At 57.6% G+C, this 24990-nt stretch overlaps 1 protein-coding gene across 3 annotated transcripts in view; it reads left to right on the forward strand.

Annotated features, from left to right (window-relative positions):
* THBS2 (thrombospondin 2) overlaps window positions 1-24990 on the forward strand; it is a 48050-nt gene that overhangs the window by 19533 nt on the left and 3527 nt on the right. For all 3 annotated transcript variants that reach the window (XM_045294441.1, XM_045294440.1, XM_045294442.1), the window contains 16 exons: window positions 291-431; window positions 1055-1151; window positions 3336-3506; window positions 3951-4127; window positions 5173-5346; window positions 6594-6721; window positions 6808-6960; window positions 8251-8469; window positions 13072-13179; window positions 13929-14088; window positions 17312-17430; window positions 18352-18586; window positions 20649-20876; window positions 21318-21589; window positions 22078-22175; window positions 24438-24577. In XM_045294441.1, coding sequence (XP_045150376.1) covers window positions 291-431; window positions 1055-1151; window positions 3336-3506; window positions 3951-4127; window positions 5173-5346; window positions 6594-6721; window positions 6808-6960; window positions 8251-8469; window positions 13072-13179; window positions 13929-14088; window positions 17312-17430; window positions 18352-18586; window positions 20649-20876; window positions 21318-21589; window positions 22078-22175; window positions 24438-24577 — 2620 coding nt within the window. The remainder of the gene's footprint in view (window positions 1-290; window positions 432-1054; window positions 1152-3335; window positions 3507-3950; window positions 4128-5172; window positions 5347-6593; window positions 6722-6807; window positions 6961-8250; window positions 8470-13071; window positions 13180-13928; window positions 14089-17311; window positions 17431-18351; window positions 18587-20648; window positions 20877-21317; window positions 21590-22077; window positions 22176-24437; window positions 24578-24990) is intronic.

The following is a 24990-nucleotide window of genomic DNA, read 5'->3' on the forward strand; positions in this document are numbered from 1 at the left end:
ATCCACCATTACCGTCCATCTTGTAAGGACGACGGCTAGAAGGGCCATAGGAACATACTTCCTCCTATTGAGCAAGGGGCTGGGGACACTAGGGAAGTGCACCTTCTGGGCCTGAGGTCTCAGTTGCAGAACCAGGGGACCCCTCCCCTTCTCCCACCACCACCATGACTCCCCACCCCCCACATACCCCAGCACTGGCGGGCTTGCCTTCACCCTCAGGGTCAGAGCCAGCCTCCCTTGGGGGCCACCTGAAAGCACGTCTGTGCCTGAACACCCACTTCCTGTTGCAGGCAGACGACAACCAGTTCCTGTGGGAGCTGGTGGGAGGCCCGCCCAGGACCAGGAACGTGACGGCCTGCTGGCAGGAGGGCCGGGTCTTCGCGGACAACGAGACCTGGGTGGTGGACAGCTGCACCACCTGCACCTGCAAGGTAAGGCACAACCCCCGCCCCTCCTCACGGTCAGGCGCCGTCCCCACCCCTCCTCACGGTCAGGCGCTGTCCCCACCCCTCCTCACGGTCAGGCACCGTCCCCACTCTGTTGTGTACAGTACCAAGTGCACTCGGTGTCCACTTGTGGTCACTCCCTGTGGTTATCACGACGTGCTCCTGCCGCTCATGGGCACCTAACTGCCACCCGGGACGGCCGAGACCACAGTCCACACAGGCAGGAGCTCAGGCAGCTGGTGACGCGGCACCAGGCTTGTCCTGTGTGTTTGGTGCCACCTGTGCTGCTGGGCACCTGAGTCAGCAGATGACACCCTGGGAGATGCCAGTCACTCTCCAGTGCCTGGATACATGATGTGGATCTCTGGCTTCTCAGTGGCCTGGACCCAGGGGTGCTGGCCCTCACACCCACCCTGCAGGCTGGAAGGAGAGAGAGGGCAGACAGCCACCAGGCTTTTGAATCTACCTGTTAGACCCCCGGCTGTGGAGGACAGGGCAGCACACAGCCCACCCTCGCCCAGTCAGCCCCGGGCCCATCTTTCACAAAGCTTCTGCTTGCTGGTTCTGTTTCCCACTGGTGCTGTATCGATGCTTCTGTTTACTTGTAGAAATTTAAAATTGTTTGCCACCAAATCACCTGCCCACCAGTGACGTGTGCAAACCCATCCTTCCTGGAAGGCGAATGCTGTCCTTCCTGCTTTCCCGGTAAGTGCCCCGCCTGAGGGTGGGGGCGTCGGTGCACGGGAGGGGCGGGGCCTAGACCCACACTCACACCACACACAGACACACACCACACACAGACACACAGTAAACACACACATACACACAGTAAACACACACATACACATAGTAAACACACACATATGCCACACCGCAAACACATACACCACAAACACATGTACAGAGCAAACACACACACACCCTACCACAAACACATACACTCACACACCACAAACATACACTAAACACACACACACACGTGGAGCATCAGACACAGGCTGATCCCTTTCTCAGGGGCTAACCTCAGGATGGCATTTGTGCCCCTAGAAAAAAAAGTGGACCCTTGCCAAGTGCCCCTGATGAGGTGCCGGGGGTAGTGTGGGGGCCGAGGGAAGGATGAGGGCCGGGAAGCCAGGAGCTTGAGCTGGGGGAGGGGCTCTCTCAGGTCCCTGTTTTGCTCCTGTGCCCTGTCAGTCTTCTGTGGGGCAGCTCTGCGCCCCTTCTTGAGTGACTCCCTAATGCCAGGCCACACAGCCCAGCACCCAGCGCCTGATGTCCTCAGTTCTCAGGAAACACCCGCCATCCCCCAAACAGCTCCTTGCAGCCACGCCTCCACGTGGCTTTTCAGTCCTTCTCCCCACTGAGGCGGACGCCCCACCAACCAAGCTCCCCGCTAGTGAGGGACGCTCCGCACAGCCGGCCTGCAGGAGGACAGAACTGCCCTGCACCTTTCTGAGCCAGGAACTCTGGTAGGCAGCAGACAGCCTCCTCTGTCTTCTGAGGAGTGGCTGGTGGTTTCAAACCCTTGACCTCTGAGCTCGACAGGGCCCTGTCCTCTGGGGTTCTCTGACAACACGGGCTTCCCGGTGTGCGACTTTGTCTCACCTGGGCCCCTGGCTGGTGCGAGAGTGGACAGGCTGTAGGTCTGAGTCCACACAGAGGCCCCGTGACGGAGAGGCCTGGCAGCATCTCCACGCGGCGCCAGCCCCTGCAGCCTGCTGGCTGCGCACCTCTGTGACTCCTTGGTGGACAGCAGGCAGGACGACCCGGCCCCCGGCGCTGGGCGCTGAGCTCTCGCTCTGTTCTGGGGCTCTGAAGAGAAGCCCCTAGAATTGGCTGTGCCCTGTGTGCCTGCTGTGCTTGGACGCCCGGCCTGGAGATCCCCTGGGTCTCTGGCTTGGCAGTGGTGCAGGGCTGGGCCAGTGCTCGTCTTGTGCTGGTGTTCAGGGTGTGTGTTGTCCTTCAACTGCTCAGCAGTGGGCATGCACAGCAGATGGGTGGCACTCGGCGATTGCCCCCTTTCTTTGTTTCAGCTTCAGGCCCGGATGTCTCCCCTCTCCTGTGATTGCGACGGTGAAATGCACAGGGTGTCCATGGGATCTGACCATTAGGGCCTCCCACCAAGTAGAGGGAGGGCATCTAAGCAGAGGGAGAGGCCCCCTTGACCACTTCCTGTCTCCATTCCTGCTCTCCGCTGGGTTACTCCCAGGACTCTGTGGGGCACGGCGGGCTCTTAGGCGCCAGAGCGGCCCAGGTGGGGAGGCTGGGGCCCTGTTGCTGGCCAGCCAGGTGCTCCCCTATAGTCCTGCCCTGTCCCTTCTGGCTGTCAGGGATTGTGATGGCTTGTCTGAAACCACTGTGGGTGCTTCATAGTGGTTACGTGTTGGGCTGAGATCCACATGGTCAGTGGTTCAAAACTACCAGCTGTTCCTCGGAAGAAAGATGGGGCTCTCTGCTGGAGTGAACAGTGACAGTCTGGGACTCCCATGGGGGTCGTTGTGAGTCAGCACTGTCTCGCTGGCAAAGGGCTTGGCCTGGCTTTTGAGCTTGTTCAGCATGAGTGCTAACCCGTATGTCAACTAAGAGCTGCGCTGGCCACTCCCCAAGCCAGAAAGACTGTCATGGACATGGACTTCCCCGTGTGGCCCAGCAAGCCTCCTGGAAGCAGGGTGGACACTCTCTCTTGGAAGATGGTTTACCACTTCGGCCACTGAGCTCCCAGAGTGAGTTCCTGGTGGGTTGGAGGAATGCTGAGCCCCTCAGAGCCCCCAGAGCAGAAGGCTGCCTACCCAGAGCCCAGAGGCCTGAGTTCCGATCTCAGCAGCTGCTGGGTCCAGGCCAGTGAGGTGGCCGGTGTGACCTAACCGCACCCTGCTTCCCTCCCCCCAGCCCCTGACAGCGAGGAGGGCTGGTCCCCCTGGGCTGAGTGGACCCGGTGCTCGGTGACCTGCGGTTCGGGGACCCAGCAGAGAGGACGGTCCTGTGATGTTACCAGCAACACCTGCCTGGGGCCCTCCATCCAGACGAGGCTGTGCAGCCTGGGCAAATGCGACGACCGCAGTGAGTGTGGAGGAGCCCTGACCTGGTCAGGGAGGTGACCGTGCGCGTGTCAGACAGCACTGACTTGTTCAGTGAGATTGCAGGGCCTCTCCTCTGGGCAGCCATTCCTAGAGCCACCCGAGCCTCGGGGAAGGCTGTCCTGGATCAATCCTGGGAGGCAGGTGCAGCTGCTCTGCTCTGCTGAGGGCTTCCTGTCGGCCGAGAGAGTGACCGCCAAGCGGCCTCCCTTGGCAGCTACGTCACATCTGGCAGCCACCTAGCAGCAGGCTGGGGCCCCTCCTTGGGCAATCCACCCCTCCTGCACTGACCTCCTGCCCTGTCTCCTCCTGCACTGACCTCCTGCCCCGTCCCCTCCTGCACTGACCTCCTGCCCTGTCCCCTCCTGCACTGACCTCCTGCCCTGTCCCCTCCTGCACTGACCTCCTGCCCTGTCCCCTCCTGCAGTCCGGCAGAATGGCGCCTGGAGCCACTGGTCACCCTGGTCCTCCTGCTCAGCCACCTGTGGTGTCGGCAACATCACCCGCATCCGTCTCTGTAACTCGCCCGTCCCGCAGATGGGCGGCAAGAACTGCAAGGGGAGCGGCCGTGAGACCAAGGCCTGCGAGGGCGTCCCCTGTCCTGGTATGTGCACGTGTCCAGGCCACACAAAGCCCCACCTTCCCCCAGCAATGGCCCTTCAGGGGAGCCGGCTCACAGGCATCAACAGACAGTGGGGGCAGACGTCATCGCATGCATGCAAGGTACAAGCCATGCCTAACCATGGTCACGTTCAACTAGCGTCTCAGAAGTGGAGGCCTTGTCTGTGATACGAGGTGCTCCAACCACGTGTGGCCCTTTGCCGCCAGGTCTGTGATCTGGCGAGCAGTCACCTGGCTTGCTTCCCAGGTGTGTGCGTGAACCTCACTGTCCCTCCCAGGCCCTGGCCCAGGATGGGCTGCCCGTGGGGACGCCTGTCTGTGGAGGGCTCGGCTCCGTGGCCACGGCCCTGGAGCTGGTGCTTTCTGAAGGGACATCAGTTCTGGTTGGGACGCCCGCCCAGGGTCTGGCTGGCTGGCTCAGTGGAGACGGGATTCGTCCCTTAGAGTAAGAGACATGGAAAAGGGTGCAGGAAGGAGGGAAAGGTAGAGGCTTCCCTGGAGGGGGTGCTGGGCTCCAAAGACACCTGCTCAGGAAAGGAGACGGGCAGCAGAGAAGAGGACGCCCTGGATAGGACGGCGCACACGACAGCACCCGTGGGATGGCGCAGGGTAGGCGGCGCTTTGTTTGATTGGACGCAGGGCCACCACGGCTTGGAGCCAGCTACATGGCCCCTGACACCACCGTGAACCAAAGACACCCCATACCGTGCTGAAGGCACAGGGTGTCAGGGCGTGAAACAGCTGCTGTGGAGATGGTGCACTTCGCAGGGTCCCGCCTGCGTCAGGGGACCACGCACCACAGGGTTCTCAGACGCGGTGGGCAGGCCTTCCTTCGTGGCTGCCTGGATGGTCCAGAGTGTCCAGCCTCTCAGGTGCAGCCCAGGCTACTAACTGCGTGCCCACCGAGGATCCTGCTCACAGCCTGTGTGACTCATCAGTCTCCCCACCCCTTGTCCCAGTGCCAGGCACACCCCCCCCCTGCATTCCTGATGCCTCTGTGCTCTGACCTGTGTTTGCTGTCCTCACAGTTGACGGCCGGTGGAGCCCCTGGTCCCCGTGGTCAGCCTGCACAGTCACGTGTGCTGGAGGCATCCGTGAGCGGACTCGGGTCTGCAACAGCCCAGAGCCCCAGCATGGAGGGAAGGACTGCGTGGGAGACACCACGGAGCAGCACGTGTGCAACCGCAGGAGCTGCCCAGTCGGTGGGTGGGGCCAGCGTGCCCTGAGGGGGCGTGGCCGGGGGTGAGTGGGCGTGTTAGTGAGAGGAGGGCATGGCATGGTGGGCCTAGGTCAGTGGTGGGTGGGAGTCTATGCATGATGGGTAGGGCATGAGAGCAGAGAGTGTAGGTGGGCACACCGGGTGTGTAGCTGGTGAGCCCACGCAGTGAGGGTGGATGGGGTGTAGAGGTGGGGCCTGAGGATATGGAGGTGGGTAAATGGAGGATGTCAACGGCGGACAAAGTAGGTGGGTGGTGGACAGGCTGGGCTGGTGGGGCTGAGGTCTGCTGGTGGTGCATGGGGCACTTGGCACGTTGGTGGTGGATGAGGGGACTTGTCCATGGGCCTCCTACGTACACAGTGGGCTTCGGTTTGCTCATAGCTTCTGCATACTGCCCTCTTTCAATAATCACTGGTTCTTCATCCTGGCTAAAAGTGCAGACATTTGGGGGAACCGACTAAGCAGTATAGACTCGCTCCCTGCGATCGGGTCAGTGCTGACTCACAGCAACTCCAAGTGGGTTTCAGAGATGGTAACTGTGCACGGGAGTAGAAAGCCCAGTCTTCCTCCCTCAGAGCTGCTGCAGGCTTTGAACTGCAACCATGCAGATCACAGCCCAATGCATGCACAGGACACCACCAGGGCTCCATAGTATAGACTAGAAACTGAAACTGGATTCTAGTCACACTCTGCAAAGGAAGCGGTTGTGTGTTTTAAAACCATCAGCATTACAGCCACGTCTCACACCGGTTGGCCGTGCTACACATGCACATCAGACAACATGAGTGGCTTCAGCCTTCTTCACCACACAGCGGAGTGACAGGGGAGCGTCTGTACCTGTAGATATTGCCTGGACCGTCTGAGTCTCCAGGGCCATGGCCGTGGGTGGGGTGCAGCCCAGGGACCTCGGGGCACACCTGGTTTTGACCACTTACAAAGAGGGTCAAGTGATGGTCACTGTGATGGCAGCTGGCCCCAGTGGCATCAGCAAGCATTCCTCACTGGCCCTGATGGCGTGGTGGGGCTCTTTGTTGGGTTGGGTGGAAGACGAGGCTTTCTACTCCCGCTAAGATCAGGTCTCGGTAACCCACAGGGCAGTTCCACTCTGTCCTCTGTTTTCCATGAGTGGGAACGGTCTCGGTGGCCGTGGGTTGGAACTTGAGTGTCGACCCTCTGGGCCCAGGAGTGCTGTCATCCGACTGGCCCCTGACTGTGTCATCTCCCCCACAGACGGGTGTCTGTCCAACCCCTGCTTCCCCGGGGCGCAGTGTGACAGTTTCCCTGATGGCTCCTGGTCCTGCGGATCCTGTCCGGCTGGATTCCTGGGCAACGGCACCCACTGCGAGGACTTGGATGAGGTGGGGTCCCTGCCCCGCCCATGGTGGGAGCGGGCTTTGCGTGGGTTAGGAGGGCCCACCGCCCACCATCTGCTTGTCTCCCGCAGTGTGTTGTGGTCACTGACGTCTGCTTCACGGCCAATAAGGCGCACCGCTGCGTGAACACAAACCCCGGCTTCCACTGCCTGCCCTGCCCGCCCCGCTACAAGGGCAGCCAGCCCTTTGGGGTGGGCTTGGAGGCTGCCAGGGCCGAGAAGCAGGTGAGTGGTGCCGCCCAGCTGCGGTGTCCCTGAGGCCTCTGCCCTGCTCCTCCTCCATGCCACATCCTTCCGTTCACCTTTGTGCCAGTCCGGGTCGACTAGAAAAACAAATCCAGGGAGACTCGCATGTGTATCAGAAAGAGTGTTATATGAAAGAGCAGTTGTGATTAAGAAAACACAGTCCAATCCAGTCCAGATCAAGTCCATAAATCTGATTAGTCCATATGTCGATATTAGTCTATAAATTCCTGTTCTGGCTCATGAAACACATGCAATGACGCTGAATGCAGGAAGATCACAGGCCAGTGGTTAGAGAGTCTTGTGGATCCAGTGGCAGTGGGAGCATCTCAGCGCTGGCAGGGGTCTCCACGTGGCCCCTCCGGCTCCAGGGCTCTAGTGCAGCTCCATGTGTCTTCTCAAGAGGAAGGTCTCGCAGGGACTGAGTGTGTATCCTGCCTCCAGCCAGCCATTTATCTCCTCAGCGCCTCCAAACGAGGTCATCAGGCTGCGCTCTAATTGACAGGCTAAACTCCACCCCTTCACTCTTAAGTCTCAAATTGACAACAGATGGTGTAACTACCACAATCTTCTCCCCCTCCCCCTCCTGCACCTCCATCCTCTTCCTCCTCCTTCCACAGCTCCTTCTTCTCCTCCTCCTTCCTCAGCTCCTCCCCCTCCTCCCTGTCTATCAAGACTGTTTCAGAGAATAGGGGGACAGGCGTAGGGAAGACCAGGGTGGGCATTCAGTGTTGCTGGTGAGAGTAGGGCAAGAAGGGCTGACCTCCCGCCCCGCTGAGAAAACACGGCCTCAGGGTGCGCCGATGAGCTGTGAGCCAGACCTGGGTGGGTGGTAGGCAGAGAGCTCAGGGGGTTAGACCTGAGTCAGGTTCTTAACTCTGCTGACTGGTTATTTGAGGCCCAACCATCCTGCCCAGCCAGCTCCTATAAAGCCCGGTATTGCTTTCAGGCTTACAAGCTGCGTAAACTAATATAAGTACAAACACCAGTTAGCTCGTGGCTGGGCAGTTACGTCGAGGCAGGGGAACACACGGGCACCTGAGCAGTCCACGAGGTGTGAGATGCCGCTGACACCTGTGGCTGCCCTCTTGTGGACGGGCAGACATGCTCCTCTTACTCAGCAGCCAATGGAGCAGGCTCCCAGCCACCTCGGGAAGCGCAGCCCCAGGCCTCCTGCCTTCTCAGTCCTCTCCACGGCAGCCCGGTGAGCAGGCCCAGGACCTGTGCTTCTGGCCACCAAGCCCATGCCCTCACCCAGCATGTCACCCGCAGGTGTGTGAGCCCGAGAACCCGTGTAAGGACAAGACTCACAGGTGCCACAAGAACGCCGAGTGCATCTACCTGGGGCACTTCAGCGACCCCATGTACAAGTGCGAGTGTCAGACAGGCTACGCTGGCGACGGTCTCATCTGTGGGGAGGACTCGGACCTGGATGGCTGGCCCAACAAGAACCTGGCCTGTGCTATCAACGCCACCTACCACTGCACCAAGGTAGGCCGGTGGCAGGGACAGGATGGGGTGGGGCGCAGTCCAACAGTGCTGCTGGCTCTGACCTGTGGGGTCCTTGTGTGAATCCGAGTGGAATTGTGCTCTGAGAAGTTTCAGAAGTCAGTCACTGAGGGTGTTGGGTTGGGTTCTCCGGAAAAGCAAAGCCAGTGACGCTCTGATCCATGTCTGTACAGAAAGGGATCGGCTTCAAGAGGTGGAGCCAGGCTTCTGTGGACGCGCAGAAGCTGGTGTCCAGGAAGCAGGATGGGGAATCAAAGATAGCTGGGGGCAGGGGCTGGTGGATGGAAGGTCCAAAGTAGGCCAAATGAGTCCGCCATCAGCAGTCTGCTGACGGCTCCTGAGAGCAACAGAGCACGGATGAACAAGACGCAAGATCCATCTCCGGCAGAAGTTAAGAGGCCAAGAGGATTCAATTCTGCTTGCCCACTCTCTCTTATACAGAAAGGCTTATGGCACCAAGGAGGTGACCCAAGTGGTGGTTGGGCTCTGCCTGACCTCACCCAGGAGCGTCTGTGTGACCGCATCCCTAACCCTCACAGCAAGCTTTTCTTCTGAGGCACCTCCAGGTGACTTGAGCCTGCTGCCTTTTGTTTAGCCATTGAGCATGCTAACTGTTTGCACCACTGTGACGCGATGCTTAGACCCCTCCCGGCTCCAGTCACACATGGAGGAGCCATCCGTTGTACTCGTGAGACGATGTCTTGCCCTGCACAACAGGGACACCAGTCTCTCCAGGTTATAGCCCACATGCCTCAAGGGGGTTCCCTTTCACACAATGACAGACCCACGGGTGAACGTGTCTGACCCACCTGGGTAGAATGCCGAGGGGCACTGTGGAGTAAGCATTGGATTGCAAGTTTGAACTGCAAGATCAGAGGTTCAAACCCACCAGTCCATCTGAGGGAGAAAGATGAGGTGCAGCTCCTGTAAAGACAGACAGCAGGGAGAACCCCACCTAGAGGCACCGCGAGTCAGAATTGACTCGGTGGCAGTGAGCAGAGGAAAGTGGTGTTGGGGTCAGCGACCCCAGGTCCCTCAGCGGTGTCTGCCAGGCATCTTGCCTAATGGTTCTTGGAACGTGTTGGCTGTGTTCTGGCTTGTGCTCTCAGGCGCCCCGGTCAGTGTGAAGAGCAGACACAGCGGGCATTGTGGAAACAGTGAGAGGACACGGGGCCTTGATCAACATTTTCTGGGTGACTGGGGAGACTTGGGGCCAAGAGGGGACCAAGAAGGTGGGAGGGTGCAGGCGGCTCAGGAGGGCTGGAAGTGTGGAAACTGGTGTGTCCTCAATGGATTGGGCCAGTTTATGGGCATCTGTACTTGCTTTTCCCAACAAAGAGCCTGGGGCCCAGCAGGAGGGTAAGGAAGCAACCTGGCTGCCTGAGAAAAGGGAGCTCCCATTGGGTCTTTCTGGGGTGCACAGGCACCCCTTGTCTTAGGGTGCTTCACTTTACTGACAGATACAGCTTTGTTTTCTTTTTAACAAATGGGAGGTTTGTGGCAACTCTGGACAGAGCAAAACTATGAATTTCCTAACAATATGTGCCTTTCTTCTGAGTCTTGTGACACGTTGTGTTAGGCAGGGTTCTCTAGAGAAACAAGACCAGCACATGTGTGTGTGTCCCTATATATATGTGGATAGATTTATACAGCATGAAGGAATATAACAGCTAATGTACACACAGCAGTACAGAGGGTTCAGTTCGACTCACTTCCATGGAACAGTTAATATACTGGAATTCCTTCAACTTATGTGGGCTGCTGGGTCCAAGGTCAAGGAATCAGACAGCTGGGTCTTCCCTTGGGCAATGCAGGCAGCATGTGGCCACAGGCAGCAAACAGCAGGGTCACCAACAGTCAGCAGTCCAGGAGCTTCGTGAAACAGATCCTATGGGATAGTGAACTCCAGCAATGCAAGACGACAGGATTCGCCAGCCTCAAGCTCAAGCAATGTCCACACCAGCAACATGGCGAAGCAGGTCTCAAATGAACCTCAAACTCTAGGAACACGATCCACAGGTTGGCTGTCCTACAGGTAGTGAAGCTCACAAGTTGAGGCAGAGAACTAGCTAGAACAGCTATGCACCAGAGAGCAAGAGAGTTAGGAGCGGGTGTTGCCGTGCCATTTATCTCTGCTCTCCAATCAAACTGCCACCTTATTAAACCCACATGTTCCTATTGGCCACGTTGGCACACTAAACCTACCTATCACACACATTTTGGTCATTCTCACAATATTTCAAACGTTTTCCTCATGCTCTTGAACATGTCATGTGAGGAGGTGGGTGCAAAAGTTGGTGGAAACATTAGAAGGTCAACAGAAAGGAGGAAGGCCTTTTGTTATATGGACTGATGCAGCAGTGATTGTTCTCAAACCCACCGTTTACAAGGACGGAGCAGATGGGTTCATCGGTCTCATTCGGTTGCACAGGGGCTCCCTAAGTCAGAATGGTCTCTATAGCACCCAAAGAACCCTAGATAGCCCTAAAAAAGCATAGATAGACAGCTAGCTAGCTAGATAGATACATAGATAGATAGGTGATAGATGATAGACTGCTGGATAGACAGGTGGATAGGCAGATGGATAAATAGGGAGATAGATAGGTAAGTAGGTGATAGGTAGATGAGAGGTAAGTAGGTAGGTACATGGGTGAGAGGTAAGTAAGTAAGCAGATGGATGCATGGATGGTGGATGCATGGATGCATGGCACTTACGATGACGGTGTTGCTGTTGTTGTTAGTGCCATGGAGTCAGCTCTGACTCATAGAAACCTTCTGTGTGACAGAACAAAGCACTGCTGGCCCTGCGCCGCCGTCTTCACAATTGCTATTTTGACTGAGCGCATTGTTGCAGCCACTGTGCCGATCCATCTCCTTCCTGTTTTCCTCCTGGCCCTCTACTTTACCAAGCATGATGTCCTTCTCCGGGGACTGATTGCTCCTGACAAGATGTCTAAAGTATATAAGACGAAGCCTCACCATCCTTGCCTTTAAGGAGCGCTCTGACTGTACTTCCAACAAGAGAATAAGACAGATCACTTTGTCCTTTTAGCAGTCCGTGGTACTTACGATGCTCTTCCCCAGCACCACAGTTCAAATGCATGGCTTCTTCTAGCCTTCCTTATTCAATACCCAACTCTCATATGCATATGATGCACTGGAGGATATCATGGCTAAGGTCAGGTGCATGTTAGCCCTCAAAGTAACATTCTTGCTCTGCAGTACTCTAAAGTGGTCTTGTGTGGCAGATTTCCCAATTGCAATAGGTCTTATGATCTCTTGGCTGCTGGTTCCATGAGCAAGATGAAATCCTGGACAACTTCAGCCTTTTCTTCATCGATCATGACGTGACCTATTGGTCCAGTCGTGGGATTGGGTTTTCCTCCACTAAGCTGTAATGCACACTGAAGGCTGTCACCCTCGATCTCCATCAGCAGGTGCTTCCGGCCCTCTTCACTTCCTGTAGGAAAGGGGTGTCCTCTCACATTGCAGGTTGTTCACAAGCCTTCCTCAAACCCTGACGCCACACTCTCCTTCACATAACCCAGCACACAGCTTGAACAAGTGTGGTGAGAGGATACACCCTGACACACACCTTTCCTGATTTGAAACCACGTAGTGTTCCCTCGTATTTTTCCCTCTTGATCCCTGCCCAAGGGAGCACAATGGCGTGTCCTGCAATTCCAGGCCTTCTCAAGGCTGCCCATCGTCTGTTATGATCCACACAGTCGAACGCCTTGACATAGGTAATAAAACACAAGTAAACACCTTTCTGCTTTTCTCTGATTTGAGCCAAAATCCTCTGCCGTCAGCAATAGTATCCCTGGTTCCACGTCTCCTCCTGAATCCGGCCCGAACCTCTGACAGTGCCCTGTCAAGGCAGTGCGGCAGGCTTTGTTGGATGATCTTCAGAAAAATTTTCCTTGTCTGTGCTATCAGTGATGTTGTCCTATGTTTTGAGCACTCTGCTGAGAAAGAGATTTACTTGCAAGACTGCGAACAAGTGGTCCTGTGGTGTGTGTTTCAGGACTGCGTTCTGGCCCCATGCATACTGACTGAGCCTTCCGCCCTGGGCTCTGGGTTCTCTGCACTGCATGCTCTGCTCTTGCTCTGCAAGTTTGGAGCCCTGGCCCAGGGCGGCCCCCGCGTGCTGGGCTTCTGAGGAAACGAGTGGTCCACGTGCCTCTCTGGGGACCACCTGAGTTTCTGTTGGACACATTCCTGTAGTCATCGCAGCACAAGCTTCACATTCTCCCCTTTCCTAACATTTCCGTTGCCACGAGGGGCCAGAGCCTGCGCTGCTCCGTCGAGCCTACACACGTGCTTGCTGCCGCCGGTGCCCATTGCGTGGCCCGTGTCCAATGGGCTGAAGCACAGCGTGGCCCTATGTTGTCCTCAGAATTGCTCTTTTGTGTGGGCCCACTGCGTCCACCCATCTCACAGAGGGCTCCCTCTGTGTCACTTCATGTGCCTTGGTTTCCAGGGTCCAGTCCTCACTCCACACGAGGCGAGTGCAAACAGCACAGCTTGGGGAAGAATGATTAAACTTCACTGATTAGGTGAAAACTCTGCTCCTTCAAACAGGACAATTGCCCCCATCTGCCCAATTCCGGCCAGGAAGACTTCGACAAGGATGGGATTGGCGATGCCTGTGACGAGGATGATGATGACGACAGCGTGAGCGACGAGAAGGTGGGGCGGCTGGGGACTGCGCCCCCGCCAGGTCAGGGAGGAAGGTCTGAAGGTCATGGTGGTCATCCTAGAGGGCCCTTGTCAATAGCGTCACTGGTTTTGAAGGGCTACAAACAGGGCATATCAGCCAAGGACACAGCAGGTCCGCAGCACAGGGGGACCGTCCAGATCCTCGGCCAGCAGGGTTGCCCGTGGTGTGGCTCCCTTTGAGTGCCCAGAAGCGAGCCTCACCACAGGCTGACTGTGCCTGGCCTGCGAGGAGTGGACAAGGCGGCTGCCTCCACTGGGGTTACACTTGACTCAGCAGCAGTACTGAAGGACTTTCGTTTTCTAAGAAAATTACTGCAGAGCGCAGGTGCTTCACTGCATCGGTACATGCTGCATTGCTAGCTGGGAGAGAGTGCCGGGTTTCCATCCACCACTTTCCCGCACGTGGCTCTCCTTGATTCGCTGCCTCATGGACTCCTTCCTCAGAGCCTCGCACACACATTCCCACCATGACGTGCATGGCGCCATCCTTGGGGGCAGCTGCATCTAGGGGCAAAAAGTGACATGGCATCGGCAAAGCATCTCCTCGGCTTCCATCGACCCCACATGGCTCCTTTGAATGCTGACTGCCCTGCCCTGCTTTGCATGAGTTAGAAGCACCCCACGGGGAGCCGTATGTTACTGCTTCCATCCCAGCCTTGAAGCACCCCACGGGGAGCCGTATGTTGCTGCTTCCATCCCAACCTTGCTTTTGCCCCCAGGACAACTGCCCGTTGCTATTCAACCCGCGCCAGTTCGACTACGACAAGGACGAGGTGGGAGACCGCTGTGACAACTGCCCTTATGTACACAACCCGGCGCAGATCGACACCGACCACAACGGCGAGGGGGACGCCTGCTCTGTGGACATTGACGGGGACGGTCAGTCCTGGGCTCGCTGCCATCCTGTGTCCCAGAGGGATGGCAGCCCCAAGCTGAGCTCCATCCCAACCACGCCCGATACTCACCCTCGGCTGCACCATGTGTGCTGCCCCGCCCACCATGTGTCTGTGCTCCCTGGGTCTCAGGGGCTGGGGTTTTCAGAAGTAGACTACCAGGCCTCTCTTCCAAGGCCCCTCTGAGTGGACTTGAACGTCCAGCTTCCGGTCAGCAGCCACCTGTGTTAGCCACTGTGCCCAGTGTCTCGCGTGAGGGAGGAAGTGATTCATTAAGTCCTTCTCACAGATGCTGCTCTGTTGGCTTCTCCCACCTTCTCCTTTCCCGTGGGCCCCAGAGAGGGGTCCCAGCCTCAGGACCACCTTGGAGAAAGCAATGCCTCTGACGTGAGCCTTTCGTCATTCGGGGTGGGACCCTCACGTTCCCCGTGGGAGACACAGTTTAGACTGACCTAGCGTCTTGTCTAGCTCTTGGGTCTCTGGTGGTGCTTCGGGTTAGGCATAGGCTGCTAACTTAAAGGTCATCAGCACCCCTGTCCGCCTCTCAAAGCAAGAAAGATGAGGCCACGTGTTCTTGGAAAGAGTGTCAGCCTCAGAAGTTCTGCGGGGCAGACCTGCTCTGTGCCACATGGCTTCAGGAGTGGGTGAGTGGGAATCCTGTCTGGCTTCCTCTCTCTTGACGTCTGCCCCTGTGGCTGAGCTGCTGTGATGTTGGAGAGGCCTCAGGGGACTCTCAGACTCAGAGGGACCCCCAAGGCCTGGTGTCTGCTTCCAAAATCAGCCAGTGAGAAGCCTGGGTTCTTGGACTTTCATCTGCTCCCACCAGGGGGACAGGCAGGGCCACATGGCTTCTGGTCCATGGGGTCCGGGGTCGTCGTGACTCAGGGCTGACAGCTTCTTCCTTTCCCGCCTGTAACTTGCCCTGCTCAGGATGAGTGGGACTCACCCATTCCTCTGGCAGAGGCTGGCTGGGACCCCGGCTCCCGGTGTCGGTCCTGCAGCACCTCGCTTGCTCCCTACGGCTACCAGCCGCAGCCCCTCAGCCTCCCTCTAATGGACTCTTTTGCCCCATGGTATGTTTTTGCCAGATTTACATAGACATGCCAAAGGCCCTTCTTGCCATGTTAGCCATTCCTAAGAGGGCCCTAGTTATGTATGGTTACACACCGGGCTGTAGCTACAAGGTCTGCAGTTCGAAACTACCAGCCACTCCCAGGGAAAGCCATGGGGCTTTCTATCCCCGTAAAGGCGACTGACTCCCAAACCCAGTTCTACCCTGGACTAAAGGGTCTCCAGGGGTCAGCACTGCCTCCAAGGCAGCGTGCTACGCGTGCAGTCCGGGGGAGTGGAGGACACTGGCCAGGCTCACAGCCAGTCACCAGGTCCAGTCTCTCTTCACTCGCTGACTGGCCCCAGCCTGTGGTTCCCGTACACATGCCCGCCCACTCCTGCTGCCCTGAGGAAAGCTCGAAGCTGGGATGGGGGGAGGGGAGGGGAGGGAACCTCAGCACCCTGGCACTTGTGGGGCCATCGGCCTGAAGTTGATGGTGTGTATGGGGTCTTTCCTGTCTTGGGCTGGTGGTTCAAATCCACCAGCTGATCCACAGGAGAAAGACGAGGCCACGTGCTCCCTCGGGGCCACAGGCTGGGACAGTTCCCTTCTGCCCCGCAGGGCCCTTGGGGTGAGGCTGACTGGACACGCGGTGGGGGTGAGGTTGCTTTTCTTTCTGGAGTACTCGCTGGGTTAAGCGTTGGCCTGCTAACTCAGAGGTCAGCGGTTCTAAACCACCTGTGAGCCTCTGGAGAAAAGAAGAGGCTGCCTGCACCTGTGAAGATGTACAGGCTTAGAACCCACAGCAGCGACCCTACTCTGTCCTCTCGGGTGGAGAGCGTCAGAACTGACCCCGCGGAGGTGGGCTTTTGGCTTCTTCTCTGGACGTCCACCCCTATGCTTGCCTCCTCCCACTTGCTCAGCTCCCACTCCCAGCCCCTCTCCCTGACAACCTCTCCCTGACTCTCAGCTCCCAACCTCCCTCTGGGCCTGAGACTGTGCTGAGGCCCCCAGGCTGCGTGCCTCCCCAGGCCACTTGCTTCTGCAGGTGTGGCGACTGATACTCACAGGCATCCTTCCTTGTAGCTCCTTCAAAAGGACTTGCTTTCCTGTTGCTGACACACCTGCTCCCTGGTACCGGTCAGCTGTAGAGCTGAGGACCATGTCTGGCGGCTGGTCCCTCCCCGGGGAGTAGGTCCCAGATTTCTGGATGTGATGGTTGTGTGTTGGTCTGCAAGTGCAAGGCCAGCAGTTCAAAACCACCAGGTCTCCAAAGCAAGATCAGGCTTTCTACTCCCCAGAGGAATGGCGATCTCAGAGGCCCACAGGGGTACTCTCTCCTGCCTTGTAGGGGCACCAGGAGTCGGCACAGACTGTGTGGCTGTGAGTGAGTTTGAGGCTCCTGTGGGAGCAGGTGCATGTTGGGTGCGGCCATTCCAGACTGTGGCAATGTTAACAAGAGTGAAGCAATGACCCCGCTAAGCCAACGGGGAAGGAGGCACATGTGCGGTTCATGCGGACAGGCTTCCCAGGAATGTTTATCGAGAGTCTTCAGATGGTGCTGTGCCCATACACAGTGCTCGCCTGGCAGAGCTCTTGTTGGATTGGCTCCGGGAATCTAGCAGCTTACCTTGTAGAATTTAGATACCCCATTGTCTCATAACCAGGAGCCCTGGTGGTGTGGTGGTTACACATCGGACTGATAGCCACAAGGGCAGTAGTTCTAAACCACTCACTGCTCCGAGGGAGAGAGACAGCATGATGTGCTCCTGTAAAGAGTTACAGCCTTGGCTGCCCTTAGGGAGCTCTGCTGTCCTGCGGGGTCGTGGGGAGTCGGCAGGGACTTGTTGGCAGGGAGTGTGGTTTGGGTTTCTGTAGCGAGCCACCTGTTCAGAGGTCGAATCCTTGGGGGGCTCACTCAGTTTAGTGACCTGATGTGGTCTTACCCAAGGCCGCCAGCACTGACTGCATTTTAAGGAAGTTTCGATGTAGGAATATGACATATGTTCTCCCATGAATTATCTTTAGCCCTACTGCCATCTTTGGCCCCTCAGTCACAGGACTGATTGTTATTGAAGAAAAGCCCGGCGCAGAAAGGAAGCAGCGTGCTCTCCCTGCGCGTGCGTGCGTGGCTCACGTCTCCTCCTTGGCTCTCCAGATGTCTTCAACGAGCGCGACAACTGTCCTTATGTCTACAACACGGACCAGAGGGACACTGACGGCGACGGCGTGGGTGACCACTGTGACAACTGCCCCCTCATGCACAACCCTGAGCAGGTAAGCTAGCTTCTGGGCCTGTGAGCAGAAGTGGGCAGAGGGTCTGAGGTCCGGATCAGTGGATGAAATGTACCAGGGTGCTTCAAAGGCTGGCCATGGCATTTCCCCGGGCCCTGTGAGGCTGGGTGTGTGGGGAGGTAGAGGTGTGCAGGCAGATGCAGACGCAGGTGTTGACGGTGCAGACACGTGTCCTTCACCACTCACCTGAAGTTCCACAGTTTGCACCCACCTAGGGACTCCACAGGGAGCCTGGCAGTGCTCACGGGCAGGTGACAGCCCACCAGGAAGACCCTGCGGAGCACAGCCTGCTCCCCGTGGGGTCAGGGTGCCCGTGCGTCAGCATCGACCGACTTGGTGGCAACAGGCTTGGTGCTCAGGCAGACAGACAGACATGCCCTCATCCTGGCATGATGGCGGTATCAACAATGCAACCCCCACGGGTTCCCTGGACGCAGGCCAAGGAGAGCTGCAGGATCTCAGCGGTCAGAGGCTGGGCGTGTGGGTGCTGCAGCCTCCCCTGGGAAGGACGGGGCCTCAGTCTGCTTCTCTCTGATCCCCTGGCCCCTGAGAGAAAGGTGGGAATTGGCGACACATAGGGATTTGCCTTTGGGCCAGGTGAGTGAGGACAGGATGCTCGCTCACCTATAGAACGTGTTGTGGGGCTGCTGTGGTGATGGACTTCCATTCTGCTGCGGCCAGAGTGCACCGTGGAGACAGCGTGCCGAAGAACGGCGAGTCCCCTGCTGGGGCGTAGATGTGACAGACTGACCGAAAGGTCTGGCCACTCTGATGGCCCCACATCGAGTGGCCTCCACTCGCCTGGTCTCCTGCCCTCCCAGGTCTCGAGCCCGGCTCTCTGCAGCATCTCAGTCCTCTCCAAGGCCTTCCCACTCCCACGCCTTCCTCTCTTTCTGCCCCCAGACGGATGTGGACAATGACCTTGTGGGAGACCAGTGTGACAACAATGAGGACATCGACGAGGACGGCCACCAGAACAACCAGGACAACTGCCCCTACATCTCCAATGCCAACCAGGCTGACCACGACCGCGACGGCAAGGGGGACGCCTGCGACTCGGACGATGACAACGATGGCGTCCCTGACGACAGGGACAACTGCCGGCTGGTGGCCAACCCCGGCCAGGAGGACTCGGACGGTGGGTGCTGAGCCCTCGAGTCGAGTGCAAAGGTCCCTGGGAACAGCCCTCATGGGCGGGGGTCGTCCGTCATCGTCAGGCCATGGTGGGGAGAGGCGGCCCCTCTGGAGGTGGCCAGGTGTCCCATGTGGGAGGTGTGTCGGTCTGGGTAGGCTAGAGAATCAAATCATAGACACACATAGGTGTACAAGAGAGAGCTTTATATAAAAGAGCAGTTGAATATCGAGAAAACATCCCAGTCCAGTTCAGAGCAAGACCATACGTCCAATATGAGCCCATATGTCCGATACCAATCTATAAAGGCCTCTTCAGACTCATGAAACACATGCAATGACTCGGAATGCAGGAAGATCACAGGCCAGTGGGTGGAAAGTCTTGTGGATCCATTGGCATTGTAAGCATCTCAGCACTGGTAGGGGTCTCCACGTGGTTTCTCTAGCTCCAGAGGTCTGGCTCCATCAGCCTAGCCCCATGTGTCTTGTCAGTAGTGTAGCCCCATGAGTCTTTCTCGGGGAGTGAACAGAGAGACAGAGTGTGTCTCCCACCTCCAAGGAGGAAGTCAAGAGTTCCCAGAATCCTCAGGAGAAGGCCATGCCCACATAGAAGCCTCATTGGCTATCACCTGATTGACAGGCTAGCCTCCACCCCTCCCCTCTTGGTGCTCTCGAATTGACAAGCAATTATTTAACTTTCCCAAGAGGTGCCCCTTCTCTCCTGCCGTCCCGCGCAGCACGTCCCTGGGTCTTTCTCTGTGTGAGCCAATGGACGAGAGGTGGGGTCTGCTGGTGTGAGTTGGGGCAAGGCCATCTTCACCAGGCCCGTGCGCATCGTCAAGCTTTGCACTGTCGCTAACAGAGAAAGGGCCTCCTCCAGCGTAGCCTGAAGTGGCGAGGTCAAGGGGAGCTCTGTCTCGTAAGGGTCCCCCAAAGGAAACGGGAAAGCACTGAGGCTGCTCGGGCCAGAGCAGGGCCAGGGGTCCCCAGCAGCACAGGGGCTTGAGGGGACAACGCCACCATGTGCTGTGGCTCTTCGTGCCACTGCTCAGTCACAAACGAGGGCAGATGGGTGGTTGGCCCTGGGCCGTGGGGCTCCTGGTTGGAGCCACGCAGCATCTCAGCCGGCCTCCCTGGTCGCCTCCAGCGCTCTCCTGGGACTGCGTGTCAGTGGACTGTGATGGGGCTACAGAGCATGTGGGGAAACATCAGGATCCACAGGGCAGCCCAGAGGGCCTCCTGGGAATTGACGGGAAGCAGAAGGCTGTTTGGTGATAGGAACGCAGAGGGGTGCTTGGGTTGTGGAGGCAGGTGGGCTTGCCAGCAGAGGAGCAGACAATGGGCCCTTCAGCCAGGGAGGCGGGCGGATAGATGGACGAGAAATCCCTGTGCTGGGCAGCATGTCAGTGTGTCTAGGGTTCCCTTGAGCAAGGTGAGGAGTGTGCTGCTCCATCGGTGCACAGTGTCCATTAGTGAAGAGCATGATGGGAAGTTCAAGGAGGTTCGCATTGCACCCTTAGGGCAACAGGCCCTCAGGGGGGCTGCTCTGGGGACCAGGGAAAGAGGCAGCCACGCAAGGATGGGGTTCATCTCCCCTCATCTTCCAGGGTGGTCCACGGGCCACGTAGTTTGGTACCCTAGCCCCTGACCACCTCCCTGAAAATGTGAAAAGAAGTTTTCAACAAAGGAAAGTCTGTATCTTGTCAGGAAATATCATTTCCAGGATGGCACCTCTGCCCAAAAGGGTCCAGGCAGAGATGACGGAGAGAGGTTGGGGTGAGCATCCTGGGGAAGCGAGGGAAGCTTGTTCTCCCTGGTGGCCATCCCGGTGGCTGAACCAAGTGAGGAATCTCTCAGGTGGGATTTGAGCTTGCTGAAGCGAGTCCAGCACACAACGCGTCCACCACGGCCCCTCCTCGCTGTGCAGCGGGTCCTGAAGCCTCAGGCATTGACCCACAGGAGGCCACAAGGCACTGACCTTGAATGCGCGAGGCTACAGCACTGACTTTTCCTGGGTTGGGCGGGTAGACCCCTCTGATTGCCAGTCTCTGCTTGGCCCTCACGAACAGGCGATGGGCGGGGCGATGCCTGCAAAGACGACTTTGACAACGACAGTGTTCCAGACATTGACGACGTGTGTCCTGAGAACAACGCCATCAGCGAGACTGACTTCAGGAACTTCCAGATGGTCCCCCTGGACCCCAAAGGCACCACCCAGATCGACCCCAACTGGGTGATCCGTCACCAAGGCAAGGAGCTCGTCCAGACGGCCAACTCGGACCCGGGCATCGCCGTCGGTGAGCTCCTGGGGGCTGGGGGAGACACGGGACTGGTGGCCCCAGGGACATGGGCTGCTCCTTAGATTCCTTAATCTCCTTAAACTCAGGGACGTGGGTTGAGGGTGGCTCCTCTGGAACCCTGTCCACCGGAGCTATGAAGAACCAGCCACAGAAATAGTTCTGGGACGGGATCTTGCAGGCACACGCGTTTGCCCCTGCAAAGCCCACTCTGATCCGTGGTGACCCCGTGCATATTGCTCTCTGGACTTAGTCTTTACAAATCTATGACACGTCCCACAGGATGCTCCCCTAACTCGGTAAACGAAACCATCCTCCCACCCCCAAATCCACACAGAACCACGCATGAAAGTCCCAGCCACTGGCCACGGGCTGGTTGGAGGAGAGCCCAGGCTGGGGACCCTGCCATCCCGCGTGTCTAATGCCTCCCCTTTGACTCAGGTTTTGATGAGTTTGGGTCTGTGGACTTCAGCGGCACGTTTTACGTCAACACCGACCGGGACGACGATTACGCCGGCTTTGTCTTCGGCTACCAGTCCAGCAGCAGGTTCTACGTGGTGATGTGGAAACAAGTCACGCAGACCTACTGGGAGGACAAGCCCACCCGTGCCTACGGCTACTCGGGCGTGTCCCTCAAAGTGGTCAACTCCACGACGGGCACGGGCGAGCACCTGCGCAACGCGCTGTGGCACACGGGGAACACAGAGGGACAGGTGAGGGCAGGATGGGCGGACAGCCACCCCAGCTCCAGAATGTACCGCGGTGTTTCCCCCAATCCCCACCACCACTCTGTTGTTAGCGGTCCTTATTCACTCCAACGTAGCTGGCAGAACCCAGGAGCCAATGTCTTCATGGTGGGCAGCAGGTTGGAGCCCACAGCACCCAGCGTCATTTCCGAGGGCCTGGGCCTGCTGCGTCTGGGCCCCTGGTGGGAAGCCTCTCCCAGTGAGGCACAGGTGGACCATCTTCTGCAGACAGGCAGACAGGGTTTCCAGGTTCTCCCTGGGGAAGCAGGCGGTGAACACCTGTGGCCCCTCGACCCCAGGTGTTGGGTCCACCGAGGTTGCCGTCTGCTCTCTGCAAGGCAGCGGAGAGACAGGCACCCTGAGTATGCATTCGCAGGGGACTTTGCGCTCCTGCTGGATGAGGCTGGGCCAGGGGCGCCCGCTACTCTCAGTCATGGTGCCTCCCTCCCCCACAGGTGCGGACCTTGTGGCACGACCCCAAGAACATTGGCTGGAAAGACTACACTGCCTACCGGTGGCACCTGACTCACCGGCCGAAGACTGGTTACATAAGGTGAGGACATCTCGCTCAGCCGGGCGGTCCTTCCGTGTGTCCGTCAAAGGGTCCCACACCAGAACCTTCCTTCCCCTCGACAGCAAGTTGACCCTCTTGTCATGTTCTGTCATGGCCATGGAGCCGGTGCCGACTCCTGGAGACCGCACAGGACACAGGAGACCTGGCCCCGCGGTTGTCCGAGACTGGACTCTGGGTTGGTAGGTGCCATCGGGTAGGCTCCGACCCAGAGCCACTCTGCGCGGCAGAACGGAACACTGCCCGGCTTTGCGCCGTGCTCACAATGCTTCTCTCTGAGCCCAGGGTTGCAGCCACGGTGTCCCTCACTGCCCCCGTTTCACCAGCATGATGTCCTTCTTCAGGGCCGGGTAGTCTCTCCATCCGCGCCTTGAAGGCGCCCTCTGGCCGTGCTTCCTCTGAGACAGATCTGGGTGCCCCTTTGGCTGTCGGTGGTCCTTTCAGCAGTTTTTGCCAGCACCAGGTTTCAAACACACTGATGTGTCCCCTGCCTTCCTTATTTAATGCCCTGCTTTTACCTGCATATGAGGCAACTGAAAGCACCAGGGCCTAAGTCAGGTGCACCTTTGTCCGCAAAGCAAGCTGTGTGCTTTGCAACGCCTTAAGGAGTTCTTGTGCTGCAGACGTACCCAGTGCACCGCATCGCACCTGCCAATCTGTAACTCTTTCCAGGATCAGAAGCCTTTCTCTTCTTCCCTGGAACAGCGGGTAGTTTCAAACCACCAGCCTTGTGGTCAGCAGGCCAGTCTGTAACGCAGTGCACCGCCGGGGCTCTGCAACTGCGAATGAACACACAGGAAAACCACATCCACCCTTGAGCTGGCTCTGAGACATGGAGATCCTGTGTGTCCCCGCAGCACCTTGCTCCCTGGGCGGGTCTCAGAGGTGGGATTCTGGCGTCATACACCTCGACATGCCTCTTCTCCCCCAGACTCCTCACTTTGAACCCCTTTCTCTGTTCGGTCCCACATCTCTGCTCTGTGCAAGAAGACGGTTGGGAAGGAGACTCGAGTATTCGCCTGGGGCAGGGTGGTTTTCTTCTCCTCACCGTGACCTGGGGCTGGGCGGGGAAGGGCACAGAGAGCAGCCCCCATTCGGTGACGAGCTCGTGTGCGCTGCTTTGGAGTCTCACGCGTGTCTAGTCCTGATGTGGCAGCGTGGCCAAGCTTCAAACAGTTTCCAATACCAGCCTCGTGGGTTGCACCCTTGGCTCGATGGCATTTGAAAGCAAGTTTAGCAGAGCAGAAACATGGATGACTTAGGTTCTCCTTGTGCAGAGTTTCACTGACTTACCTGGTTGGATAGCAGGAATCATTTCCATGTACTTTGGAAATATGGTCAGGACAGACCAGTCCCCAGGGGGAGGAGGAGGTGGACATCACACTTGGTAAAGTAGAAGGGCAGCACAGAGGGCAGGACCTCAACAAGGATGGACACAGTGGCTGCAGCCATGGCTCAGACATGGAGACAGCAGTGGGGGCACGGGAGGAAGGGGCAGGCTTTCGCTCCTTGTACAGAGGGCTGCTGTGAGTCAGAGCTGACTTGAAGGCACTTAGAAACAACAACGTATTGGACTCTCTGTGGAGCTGGAATGTGCTCATCCATCGTAGGTCCAAAGACACCTGCACAGGTGGGGGGCCAGGTGGTGTAGGGGTGTGTGCTTCCTGGCAGTCTCCCAGGTAGTGTCCCACTGCTCCAAGACGGGACCCATGCTGTGAGGTGTGGGCGTGCACAGGCAGGAGTCTCAGGACCTTGGAGGAGCAAGGATCATGGCTCAGCTGAGCCACCTTGGGCAGCACCTGTCTCTGCTGTCCAGAGCTCAGCCTGGTGGGAGAAGTTCACTGGGCCTTCTTACCAGGGGAAGAACACCATGGTGTGTGAATACCATGGTGGTGTGCTGATTTAAAGGACACACCTGGCCCACCTGTGACACCAGGAAGCACTTCCCACCACAGCATGCTCTGTGGACTCTCAGATGTGAAGACCAATCAGCCTCTCCAGAGGTTGCTGGCTAGACCATGGTCAATGGTGGTCTAGCTAAGGCCAGAGTGCTGCGTAGACACGGAGGACCATTGCCTGTGGGTGAAAGGAGACATTCGGCAGCCCGGCCCACCAAGGCTTTACTGAGTCTTCGAATGGAGACCCTCACCTGGCCGTGTCACCAGCTCTTACCACGACTGACATGCCATGAGTCTGCTTCTCAGAGCTCACCTGTCTCCCCGACTCCCTTCTCTACCTTTCCAGAGTGTTAGTGCATGAAGGGAAGCAAATCATGGCGGACTCAGGGCCCGTCTACGACCTCACCTACGCAGGCGGAAGGCTGGGCCTGTTTGTCTTCTCTCAAGAGATGGTCTATTTCTCGGACCTCAGATATGAATGCAGAGGTAGGTGTGCTGTTGCCGCATCAGTCCGCTTGGGAGAGGGGATGGGACTCAGGCTTATGCTCGCCTTCCCGGAAGTTATCCACTGGAAGGATAAACTGGGAGCCCGTTCTGAAAGGTGTTTTGTTTGGCCAGCCTGACTGTTTTGCTTTAAATTGTTTTAAATCAGATCTGGGTGCCTTGGCCCACCAGTACACATTGTTCATGGTATCCTACAGAGTCCTGCTCTTTTCCCTGCTGGGCCCTTAAAGGCATGTGGTGTTAGTCTGGGTAAACTAGGGAAACACATCCAGGGAAATTCATATGTATAAGAGAGAGTTTTATAAAGGTTAAGTGCACATCAAGAAAACATCCCAACCCAGTGCTGCCCAAGCCCACAAGTCCAACATTAGCTCATATGTCCAACACCAGTCCAC

This window comes from Echinops telfairi, unplaced genomic scaffold (assembly GCF_000313985.2).
Source record: "Echinops telfairi isolate 266 unplaced genomic scaffold, ASM31398v2 ScPeMD7_3533;HRSCAF=4204_0, whole genome shotgun sequence".
Taxonomy (NCBI): domain Eukaryota; kingdom Metazoa; phylum Chordata; class Mammalia; order Afrosoricida; family Tenrecidae; genus Echinops; species Echinops telfairi.